This window comes from Lucilia cuprina, chromosome 3 (genome assembly GCF_022045245.1).
Source record: "Lucilia cuprina isolate Lc7/37 chromosome 3, ASM2204524v1, whole genome shotgun sequence".
Classification (NCBI taxonomy): Eukaryota; Metazoa; Arthropoda; class Insecta; order Diptera; family Calliphoridae; genus Lucilia; species Lucilia cuprina.
The window spans coordinates 66,910,955-66,924,750 of NC_060951.1; the positions used below are offsets into that span (position 1 = coordinate 66,910,955).

The window sequence follows — 13,796 nt, forward strand, 5'->3', positions numbered from 1 at the left end:
CTTTTTTCTAAATGTTTTTTTTTTTTTGTATTTTCTTACCACTACAATAACAGTTTCTCTTTCTGCGCTTGGCTGATCTAGATTAACCGAAATATCTCTAGATTTTATGACGATTGGTTTATATTTGACCCTACCCCCATATACAGTTCCTTTGAGAATTCAACTTTAACAATAATATCTGACATAAACCAACTATTGTTGGGGAACCGTTATAAAACGGAAAATTTCTGATTGAATATTATTTTGTGTTACACTTTGTAAATATTTAAGGCTTATTTATTGCTAATCAATGGAATGGCTATAGTGGGCGTGATTTTGAAAACTAATACACATAAAATCTTCAAACTTTGCACGAAGAAATTTAACATTTATTTCTATATTTTGGGGAAAATGGGCGGAATTCATTAGGGGTGATTGTAACCTTCCATGTGAAATAAATAGAAAAAATCGTATGTTTGGAAAACTATTAGAGCAAAAATCCTTTGACATTAATGTCAACATTTGAACCTCCCATATGAATTAAATATATGAGCTAGAATTTAGAAAAAAATGGGCGGACTTTCATCTCCCATATGAATTAAATACAAAATTTCGTATATCTGGGAAATTATTATATTATTCATATTTTTTATAGGTTACATTAAAATCTAAATTACCATTTGGATAAATTGGCAAAATAAAAACACTAAATAATGCATGTCTATCTAAACAAAAATTTATTCTTCGTTAACAGGTATGTGTATTTTGAATCTTTACTACTTAATTAAAAAATATCTAACAAAAAATATGTACTTTTCGCTGAAATCTTGTTAAATATAGTTAATAATATAGAGTCTAGATTTTTAATAACAACTTTCAATTTATAATAACAATTTTCAAATATGTCAATGTTATGTACATCCATAATTATTTTAATGTGCTTACATAAACACATACATATGATTGACAACTGAATTATAGATGGAAAACACTTGTTATAATTCGCAAAAAATTCAAGTGTTTGTATGACAGCTGCGTGATAATTTGATGAAGCGCATGCGTTTGGACAAATATGCCATTCGTTACACAGTCGTTGTTTTTAAATAAATAAACTTCTTTATGACCTTGTTGGAATTCTATTCAATGGCGTTTATATAAAGCGCCGCTGCGCTACGTCCTATATAAGTTTTCAGACATTTGTTTCACTTTTTCGATGAATCAAATGGGATTTGAAACCAAATGCAAGATCAAGCCAATTTCTGTTCTAACAGATTAAACACGTTCGAAAAAATCAGCTCATTTCTAGAAAAACAATGTCATAAATCAAATTATAATGAAAACAATTGTTAAAACTACACGAACACTATTCAATGTGAAACTGAATATTTAAAAATGAAAACATACAAATATGATAATAAAGTCATAAAATGTCATTCAAGACAAAAACTGACAGATATGAAAGTCCTTTGGTTAATTTACATTCATTCGTATCACACGGTTGCAAGAAAGCGAAAATGTGGGCCGAAGATACTCATCTCATCTTGTTTGTTGTCACTGCGATTAACAAAGATGGTAAAGAATAGAACCAATAATCAAATGACCTTCAAGGTGACAATCTACAATTAGATGGGTTTTGTAATACAATACCTTAAGGTCATTACTAGTAATAAAGGTTTTCATTTCCCATTCCTAGCAAAATAAGTTGATTTACAACATCTTCCTACATGTTAAGCAAAAATTAACAACAAAAAAGAAAATACGTTCAAAATTTTACGTTTAAATATTCATGATGTATTGCTCGCAATTTACCTCAATTTGAATACATTTTGGTAGCTAAAACAAGGCGGCTGCTAATACCTAATTCCAGTAAATTCTATGATTATTTATACATGTTGTATATGATTAGTTACATACTAAATACTTTGTAGATGAACATACATACATATTTGATAAATAATCGAACTTTTATTTTGTTTCAATGCCCATTAAGTCAACATTTTTAAAATCTATTCCAGAGTTTTGTTATTGATTTTTAACTAATCTTGCAATTTAAAATGACTTAATGTAATCCTTTTTTATTACTTATTTTTGAAAGTATTTGTTGCGTCAAAACGTAGCTAAAAGCAATTAAAACCATTAATTGTACCTGTTTTTTAAGTATATTTTAATATCAGTGACTCATTCTTTTAATGTATGAACATTTGAACACGTGAGTATGTTTGCACGTATAAGAGTTCTACCCTAATTAGTTAATATATTTACATTTGTACATATTAAAGGCCTAATAAATTTCGTGTGCTTATAATGGCGCACACGATACTTTTTTAACAAATTGTCGCATTATTGTTGTCTTGTGCAGGTCTTTAATACATTCATATGTATGTAGTTATTTTTCGTAATATGTCAGCATAATTGACTTGTAATATTTATTTAATGATATTTGCCACATAAATACACAATGAAAGCTTTTATGTTAACGAAACATACTTTTTTAAAAGCAGAATGAGATTAAGTTTTTAAGTGGAAAATAAATTTGACATTAATTGGCCACTGCATATTTAATTCATTCAAATCCATATAATAATTTATCACAAATAATATTTATTTAAAACTTTATTTTTAAATAAATATAAATGTTAATTTATACTTTTGGACTAGGAAACCGGAAGACATTCATATAATAAAAGGGTTTGTTACTTAATTTATTTAAAAATTACAAGCATTTTTTCATAAAATGAGATTTCTTGAATATTGTTTTTTGTGAATATACATAGTTTTTTATTATCTAAATATAGCTCAATGATGCTAATCATAACAATGAAAAATATAAAAAATCAATAATAATGAGAGATCAAATTAAAATCCCACAAATACCACAATAGAACATAATACTCTCATGTATCTCGATCAATACACTGTACTGTACACTAAACTAAAATAAAACAGTAATTTAAAGACATTACAATGTTTTTGTTTACACAGTAATTAAAAGAAAATAAAAATATTATGAAAATGTTTCAGGAATAGACAAAATGAAAAAACAAATACAAATTAAAGTATAAATAAGAATGTAAAATATACTTTTAAAAGGAAAGAAATTCACAATTTAGATACACTTTGCATAATTTTCAAATGATAAATGAATTAGTCATATACACTCATAGTATGTATGTATGTATTTAGCTATATACAATGTATATATGTAGATAATACGTATTTATGCCTGCATATATACATTTAAAATATACATATGTATGTATGTATGTATATGCACTCCAATACATACTTACAAAGAAATTATCGAAAGTATCAGGAAGAAAAATCAAAATGACAGGAAATGGGAAATAATTAAACAGATACTGTTACTATGTGTTTGTAAGCCTGCTAGCTTTGTTGGTTGCTAGAAGAGAAGGAAGAGAGACTAAATGATTTTCTTAGGCCATAAATTGCCACAGCGGGTTTCCAAATCCTTCATGTTGATCCCGAACAAAAACTAAATTCACGTTAAACTTTTGCAAATTGCAGTCATAAATTTTCAAGTTTTTCCAGTAAAACGCAGAAACAGAAATCGAAATTTCTAAAACAGGGGATTACAAGGATTCAAAAGTATTTATGGGTATTTTTCATCGTTAAAAGCGAGCTCGTGATTTTACCTGTCTAAACAATAACGCGTTAAAATATTAAACCTGCACACAGGTATAAATTGGTGACATTTTACCTTTAAATTTCCTAGAATTTACGCGAAAAACTGCACGCAGGCAATCAACGTATAAATATAAGAGTTGAGCACACTGAAAGATCATACTCAGTTAACAAACAACATTCGTCAAGTAAACATTGTTCATTGAATTCCGAAAACAGAATTTAAAATTTTGAAAAATGGGTTGTTGTTCTAGCGCTTTAGCCAATGATAGTGATAAATTCAACACTACGCTAAATGGATATTATACCGCTACATCGAATCAGAAACGTGGGTCTAAAAGGAGTTACTCTTCTCATATTAGTAACGGTTCCAGTTCGGGTGTTTCAAGTGCCTGTACTTCACCATCTCGTCGTAGTATTCTAAGTCGTCGCAGTTCTACGCCAGCATCAAATCAAGAATCGAATTCACCTAAAGCTAAAACTCGCAATTTTAACCTGATACATAAAGATGTTCCGACGGCTTTTGAGATGTTGTCGATTTGCGACGACTTTGGAGAAGGGGCAAAAATGCAACAACATCAGGAGAATAGATCATTTGGCTATTACTCAGAGTCGATGTCTACGGGAAGTGCCGTTTCAACGCCATCCTCCTCATGCCTTAGACGTACTCAGGATACTAGCCTAAATGCTGAGTCGGCACCAGTATCCGTGACACCAACGCCCAGTGACTTGGAGATGGAAATGTATATGATGTCCCGCTCACAAGGTTTGATGCCAAAAACTTCTTCCCCCATTTTCCAACGAAAGGATGTAACATTCGATGCTGTGGCTGCTGCTTCACCTCCTTCGCACTCTTATCAAAAATGGGCAAATTATTTACAAAACACTCCCACTTACATGCTTCACAATGTCACTGATATTCCTGAAGCAATTGCTGGACACTTCAGTCCTTTAGACTTCCCAGCTTATACCGATTTGGAAGAAATGGAGAGCGCTGCCAAACGATTTAAAGTCGACATTCATCTAGAAAACGAAAGTGAAGAAGATGAGGTATTATATCAAAAGCAAATACCTAAGCCTTCTAACGTAACACACACCATAACAACGGATTTGTAAATACAAATAACTGTACAATCCTAATAGACGACAGATCATCATCATCAAACTTTCGCCTGGTTACGGAAGTAATGTTTGATATTTTGTCTTCTAAATGGTGCTACCAACTTTCTCTTTCTAGCAACAGGTGTGCTGAAAGCCATTCCATTATCTAAGATTTCGCTCCTCCTTGAAACTTGAAAACTTTTGTAAATATTTCTATATTTATTATGCAAAAAGTTGTTTGGTTTCAACGTAAAACAAAACTCAAAAAAAGAGGATGAATATTTTAACATCCTAATATGTATAGGTATCTCTCACATACTTTATCATCATATATTACAAGTGCTTAGCATTTTCAGATATTGGAAACATGTTGATGAAGTAATGAATCGACTTGTATGAAGTATAGTGTATCAGAGCTGTATTCAGTAATTACAATGTTTAATAAAATTAAATAAAAACAATTTATATTTGTATAAACACAATTAGATATTAAGAATAACCATAAAACATAATTATAAATAAAATTTTTAAAATTTCTTTATAAAAATTAAAAACATTTCTTTTATTTAATTCTTAAGGAAATAAGAACATCTATTAAAGTAAATGTTTTCATCTTATACGTTTAAATGTGAAAAATTTAATTATGAACATTAAAATTTAATTATTTTCTTTTTCCTCGCTACATCAAATCTGATAGAATAAAATTTTATCAGATTTGAAAGGATTTTGTGACAGATTTTCGCGTAGTAAAAATCAAATGAAGTAACGAATTAAAACGTTAATGAACCCTAAATAATTAGATTTCATCAAAGCATGCAAAGAAGAAGAAAATATATATTTCAAAGGTTAACTGTCTTAGTACTGTTGTAACACCTAAAAAGAATCAAGAATTATAATTTTTTTCTAACGTTTCAAAATTTCAAATACCAGACTTGATGAAAAATATGAGAAGTCAGATTCACTACTATATCCTACAAAACCTTAAACTTGGCCCCTTGGTTTTGACTTTTTTTAATTTTGTCACCCTGTGTTATAAACTGTATAAATACATGATGTATCTATCTATAATTACTAAGATAATTTTAGCATACTCATATGTATAACGAAACGAACCGGGGGTAGCTAAACGAAATCTATCTATCTATCTATCTATCTATCTATCTATCTATCTATCTATCTATCTATCTATCTATCTATCTATCTATCTATCTATCTATCTATCTATCTATCTATCTATCTATCTAGCTATCTATCTATCTATCTATCTATCTATCTATCTATCTATCTATCTATCTATCTATCTATCTATCTATCTATCTATCTATCTATCTATCTATCCATCTATCTATCTATCTATCTATCTATCTATCTATCTATCTATCTATCTATCTATCTATCTATCTATCTATCTATCTATCTATCCATCTATCTATCTATCTATCTATCTATCTATCTATCTATCTATCTATCTATCTATCTATCTATCTATCTATCTATCTATCTATCGATCTATCTATCTATCTATCTATCTATCTATCTATCTATCTATCTTTCTATCAATTTATCTATTTATCTATACATCTATCTATCTATCTATCTATCTATCTATCTATCTATCTATCTATCTATCTATCTATCTATCTATCTATCTATCTATCTATCTATCTATCTATCTATCTATCTAAATAAAAAGGCAATGTTTGTTTGTAGGAACTGCGGCACCTCATAGGACCAAATTTAAAATATATGTTTCAGAGATCGTTAGAAATGCTCCTGTAAAGTTTTAAAGTTGTCTGACAAATGGCGTCGAAAGTTTCAGTTACACTTAAACCGCTTATCTGATTACCTTTTAAAATTTGAAAGCTGGTAAACCAATTTTAAATCCGACTTTAGAATAACAGTCTGTAGAAAATATATATAAACATAATATATGTTTCATAGATCGTTAGAAGTGTTCCTGTAAACTTTTAAAGTTGTCTGACAAATGGCGTCGAAAGTTTCAGTTACATTTAAACCGCTTATCTGATTACTATTTTAAAATTTGAAAGCTGGTAAACCAATTTTAAATCCGACTTTAGAATACTATTCTGTAGAAAAATATAAGATATATAAACATAATTTGACAGAATTTGGATACACTATAAATGTATAACAGCAAAAGGAAAAATGCAATTAAAAAATTAAAAACTTGATTTTATTATTCGTAAATATAATTTGGGGATTCACACGGTCGTCATAAAGTCATATATCATAAAATAATAACACGAAAAAATATGAGTCCTGTGAGCACCCTCATAAGTTAGTGTGCTATTTTATATTTGAGTCAGTTACTAATGTTACAAATATATTTAGTAAAAATGACAGAAGCAAGTCAAAAAGTGATATAAAAGTCGGTTTGTGCATAAAATGCACACGGATTATACAATCTGTTTTAAAAAAAAAATTGTTTAAAAACATACACAGCTGTTAATGACTAAGCCGGAAAATTTTCTGACGCCTGTTATTTTTAATACGTTCGGTTTCTGCAAAAACAAAGCAAACAAAATTTTCTTCCTTTTATTTTTTAATTTTATGAAAATTAATAACTTTTACAAATATATTAATAAAATCTACTTAATTTTGAAGTTTTAGAACTTTGCACAAATTTGCGTCATGTTAACGTACATATTACATATGTTCAATACTATTACCGGCTCAATTAAGAGCTTTTATCTTTTGACTTTGATTTACACTATTTAGTTATGACAAAACAATAAACATATCATAGAAGGTATTATTAATTTTAAGACATTTTTCTTTAAAGCACAACAACAATTTTCTTAAACTATCATAAAACTTTAGTATTTTATGACAACGCGACTTGATAGCGCATCGTATATACCCCAAATATTCAATGCTTTAAAAACAGAGTTAAAATTTTTAATGTCTTGTAATCCGTTTAGGAGTTATGATGGTTATAATATTAACATGTGGGTTAATAATTTCCCACCAAACAATAGTGTTCATCATCACCTCCGAATTTAATAAAACTCCCCCCATTTAAAGTTTAATTTATAACTTTTATAATGAATCGTAATAAAGCGTTCTAAAGTTTAAAACCTGAAGATTTGAAGTATCATCACATCTAAAGGGTTAATAATAGAATTTTTGTTTTTGCACCACTTGTAATGCACAGAAAGCGTACTTTAATTATGTGCAAAGAAACAATTTAAAAAAGTGCATCTTTGTATAATACTAAATGCACTTTTAAAGCATTATAAAAGTATAAAATTATGAATTATTAACGCATGATTTTCATAAATTCTGCAATTTCTGCTCTGTAAAAAATATTGATCAAAATCAGTTGGAATTATAAAAAATAATATATACGTATCCTACTAACTACCAAACAGTGATATCTTTACAAAATTTGGCACAAATATTAGTATTTTATAACATTGTTGTATCGGTCCCATACAGGATGCCATGGGAATTCCCGATTTTTAAAAATGAAATCCCGGGGATTTTCGGGATTTTAAAATCCCGAAGTTTAAGTGTTTTTCCGCTAAATTTATACATTATAAAATATTAAATAAGAGAATTTGAACAGTTTTTGATTAAAAATAAGCGGATCATAAAATTTTAAACATTTCGGCCTATTTTTAAATTGAATTACATTATTCATTGAGTAATTTTTTAGACATAAGATGACTCTGCTAATTTACAAGCTGAAATATCAAAAATAAAAAGGGCAATAAATAGACATAGATATTAAAAATAACAAGTAAGAAATTATGATTTAGTTTCCATAATAAAGCATTTTACTTAATTTGTACCTCGCCTCCGATATATTTAAGCAATTGTTAAATAACTAATTTTCTAAAGTATGCGATATTCGATCAGCTCAAGACGGTTGGTCACATGAGTGGTGTATCTAAAAAGCACGGTATTTAAAAAAAAACTATTTTATTATTTTTAGTACTTTGAATTAATTTATTTTCCAAAAATTTCACAAAATACTTATGGGAAAGCTTTCTGTATTAGTAATGTAATGTATTCATATTGTAATATGAAATAGAAAATGTTATTTTTTTGAAAATTTATTTTTTTAGAATTAGAAATCCCGAAAATCCCGGGAACCCGATATCGGGATTCCGGGACTTTAAAAAATCATTCCCGATTGACATCCCTAGTCCCATACAAGGTTCTCTTCCAAAAATCACTTAAACACACATTACTCATTAGCAAATAACAATATACATAGATACAAGATTTGACTGAAGTATATCTTTTATTTACAGAAATGTTATTGTGAATTTTTTACTATCGGTTCAAAATTGGTTATATCTCACACAGCATAAAAACAGGAATTTGAATATTTTGGTTTCCCTGTTCATAATTGTGACCAAACTTTTATGTACACAGAGAAAACAGATTCGTTGTGATAACCGAATTTGTTCCCAATCGAATTTAGCCGGTTCTCACAACTATATCAAAATTCGATTGTAATTATTGAAAAATTCCGTTACTATTACTGAATATATTGTGTACACAACTATTTTTGTTTATTATTCGGTAATGTGGATTGAAATTATTGGTATATTCAACTGAAATATTATTTATTAAGTACCCATTTGTGGATTTTGTGTATTTTAAAATATATTTAATTTTATTTAAAATATTTACAAAATATATGAATTTATATAAACGTGCAAAACTTATTTAAATAAAAATACTACTTTTGCTCTTTAGTTTTGATAATTTGGTGGTAAACGCTATGTTTATGTGCCAGGGATTTTGTTCTTCATCCTGTTTAACATGTCTATAAGGTACTACCTTTTACGCCTTTTCGCAGCGGCAAAATTATTAACACTAATGGAAAAATAACACAAAATAGATTATAAGATATAACATATATTAAACATTACCTTTTTAATCTGATTTTTCGCATTAAGTAATCCTCAAGCGTTATTCGATTTTTTTAATTGTAAATTCATTTTATTTTATCTATTTTTGTATACGTCAACTATTATTAACTCTTAATCGGTTACGAACATCGAATTTAGTTCCTTTAATAGTAATTAAATTTTAAATATATGCTCAATATTTTTTACTTTCTACTATTTTTCGGTTGCAGCGACTAATATTTGATTTTCCTACGTTTTAATCCTAAATAAAAGTCGGCTTCATTGACTGAATTCACAAAAAAAAAATTAATAACCTATACAATTCAGTTCAAATTATTGATATGGAAATTGTTAAAACCGCAATTCGATTATAATTATGGTTTTTTAGTAAGCAATATAGAAAATTAGTTAATTTTACAGATTTTTAATAACAGCGATACAATTTTAGTTAATTTAACTAAATATTTATAATGGTAACCGATTTCCAATCGATCTTTTTTTCTGTGTGTAGATAGACACTGAAATATGATATAAACTATTGTTCTCTTATTAATGATGGAAAGGAGAAGCTTTGTGACAAATTCGAATCTATCAAATGTCACTTTTTATTCTACTTTAAAACACGAAAATTATTTTTCAACAAAATGAGAATGATATTTTCCTAGAAACTGCAAACACTTATTTAATAATTTTATGAGTTTGGAAACAATGATACTAGAATAAATGATTTTAAAGAAATAAGTTTTGTTGTTCAGTTATAACGGAATTTTGAGCCTTCGTAATATGATTATTTATAAATCATGTTTTAGAAATGTTTAAGCAGACTGCTTTCGCTCAATGAGATATTTTTTTCAATAAAATTATAAATAAAAAAAATGTAGGTAAGTGTAGGGTGTTAAGAAAACACATTGCAATAAATCTGTTTTATATATATTATACATATATGTATATTACTATTATTATGCACTTAAAACGCATTGTGTTATAAATCAGATCGTCACTCGCACCTACATCATAAATAGTAAATCTTTATCCCTGTATCCGTAAAACAACAGATATTAGGAAATTCTTAAGAATCATTATGAAGTATTACAAGCATTTACGTGAGTTGTAATAATAACAATTGTTTACGAAGTTCTTTAAATTGAATTTGAATAAATATTGCTTTAAAAATGGAGAAATGATCAGTACTTAAGAGATATGTTTTTTCGAAATAAGTAAATCCAGTTTAAGGATTTTAAATAATTCGTATATGTAGACATATGGATGATCTTAAATTCGATTGAAACTATAATTGTTTTTATGAAATGATGCAAGTAAAGCTAGTTATGCATAAATATAAACGTATACGTATTTGTATGTATGTTACATTGATTTTGGTAGTGTTATTTATTTACTTAATTTTAGGAGGAAACGGAAAAACCCTGATGTGACAAAAGACAATCTAGCTTAGATACACACATTAAAAGCATGTTATCTCCTTTGACAAAGTAGAGCTTAATCCACGTCTGATAATCGTTGAAAAAACACCTTAGTCTTCATCTACTACATTTATTTCATATATTCCATTGTATGAAAAGATATGATATTTTGTTGTTGCTTTTCACTGTGGCCGTTCACCGTTGTAGTTGGCTTGTGGTTTAGTGGCATTTCCTGCGGTTACATTGCCACCGTAATCTTTTGAATATTTAAAATTTACAAAAGCCAAATGCTTCTCATACGTCATGCTGCATGTTCTCAATACTATTTGCAAAAAACCAACGTTACAATGAACGAACGTTCCATAAAGATTAAATTCTAAATCGTATAGATTTATTTGGGTTTTCATTAATCACTGTGATTATGAATCAAGAGGAAATTTCACAATATATCTATAACTTGAACAAACAACGTTCTTTTGTTTCCGTGCCAAAAATAAAGAAACTCATGAAAATGCATTCAGAAATGTAAATATTTAAAACGATTTGAAATTTGTTTAACACGATATTTTTGTTTTGGTTCTAACACTTGGTGAAAACAATACTTTAAGTCGAGTACCAATCGAATCTAAAGTTGTCAATAGATTGTCAAGTATATCATATCTTCAAGTTTTTTTGTTCCTCCATTTTTATATGCTCTAATTTACATAAAAATGTATGCACATACATATACATTAACATATGCATGTTTATGCCTTTTTCAAACATTTAATCTATAAGAGATTAGAAACTTAAAGAAAATATTGGCAGTTTTGGTCAGCCTATTGTTTTAAAATTGCTCTAGTTGTTCTAGATTTATTAGTTGATGCAAACATACATTTACCATTTATGTAGGAACATAAGTGCTCTGATTGTTCGACACAATTATGAGACGTGGGATTAAACTTTGCTGATTATTATTAGAGAAAAGAGGATCTTATGAAGGATTATAGCAAGTGTACATCTGTTATGCTACTCTTACACAGCGTGTCAAACATTTAGTTTTTAATAACGATTGCTTTACCTTAAATTAATTTAAATCTTTTAAAGTACAGTTGTGTTTCATTCGATATCAATTACAAGAGTTAACAAGGAAATCGTTTAAGTTATTTGGTATTTGAAGAAAATCAAAAAATTCACCTACTTTTATAGTAAAATACATCAAATAAAATTTCATTTAGTTTTCCTAACAACAAATAAATCCTTATACATACACCCGCTCAAATATTTGTACGTGAGCTATAAGACGTAATTACCTACTTTTTAAAAAATAATGATTAAGTCCATTTCAAATAATATGTATCATAAATTAACTATTTATTTTGAAAGTAAAATGATTTTATTTAAAGAAAAAAATTGTTAGTCTTGCACTTTTAAATAAGATTTTTTTAATTTTTATTTGGTCTTACATACTCTGAAATTTTGTCCTCCTTAAATATTAATGTAAAATTTTATGTTAAATGATATATATGCCCATTCAGAACATTGTCATTTACATATATGATCATTAATGTACGCTAAGGTCTATCAAATATTTGACCAAATAAACGTAACACAATTTTTCTAAATATTTGAAAACTGTGTATATTGTCGCAATACTGAAACAATACCGGAAATGAAATGAAAATGAAAAATTTGTTTATTTTCAAGTTTTAAGAATGGACATCAACATTTGGCGAGCTGGGTCAGAGAAAAAGGTTTAAGGTTCTTCCAACAATATTCAAAATCGTTGAGAAGCGCATTCGATCACTTATGTTGTGTTTTGTGCTAGTTTAAAAATATTAGATATTTTTCATAGTTAATGAAAGTTAATAGTCCGTTATTATAAAAAGCACATGGTGGTATTTCATAGCGCATCGTGAAATTGAATGAAATAATCACAGCAATTCATTATAAAATAATAAAAAAAAAACTCCAACGAGATGAATAACTTTTCATGACGCCAAATTCATAACGCGATTAACTCATTTAACTTTCTATCAGAGTAATAAAACGTTTGTCATAATATCACTTCACTGGCTCATCTCTCACATAAAAATTTGTATGCAACATTAAATTCGCCGCAAAAATTAAATTTCTATCTAAGCAGTGTTGCCAACTTAGTGCTTTTAGCACTATTTGCGGTGCTTTTTGGTGTGCCAAACGCGGAAAATTTTGCTCATGGTGCCTTTCTTCAAAAAGGCACTAAAGTGGTGCTTTTTAATTTTATGACAGTGCATTTAGTGCTTTTTATTCCCAACATATACCCAAGATGAGTGGGGTATATTGATTTTGTCACTCCGTTTGTAACACATTGGTCGTATATATTTTGGGTCCTTATTAAATTCTAAGGCGATCTAACCATGTCCATCCGTCTGTTCATCTGCCCGTCCGTCTGTCTGTTGAAAGCACGATAGAGTTAGAACGTAAAGAGCAAACGAGTTAAATTTTTCCACAAATTTTTATATGCATCAAAATTTCTCTACCAAATGACATTAATACTCATTACCGACTTAAAAATATTCGACATAAATATGTTTTATATAAGCCAAAATCTCTCTAGCAAATTTTACGGCAATATAATTCCATAATTGACCCTACCCCCACATATGGTCACCTTAAAAAATTGATTTTAACGCTCATTACTGACTAAAAAATACGTGTTTAGCGGAGAAATTCGAAATAAACTACTTTTATACAAATGTAATCTTCCTACCGAATTTAATTCGGATTTATCGGTAACGTACCCCCT

General features: G+C 28.3%; 2 protein-coding genes across 4 annotated transcripts in view; one reads left to right on the forward strand and one right to left on the reverse strand.

Annotated features, from left to right (window-relative positions):
* LOC111678933 overlaps nucleotides 1–13,796 on the reverse strand; it is a 70,985-nt gene that overhangs the window by 20,095 nt on the left and 37,094 nt on the right. The window lies entirely within an intron of this gene.
* LOC111678964 lies at nucleotides 3,859–4,737 on the forward strand. The gene has a single exon (XM_023440434.2). The coding sequence runs from the start codon at nucleotides 3,859–3,861 to the stop codon at nucleotides 4,735–4,737; it is 879 nt and encodes a 292-aa protein (XP_023296202.2).

Coding starts and splice junctions, on each gene's coding strand:
- LOC111678964 (XM_023440434.2), top strand. CDS start 3,859: ATGGGTTGTTGTTCTAGCGCTTTAGCCAATGATAGTGATAAATTCAAC.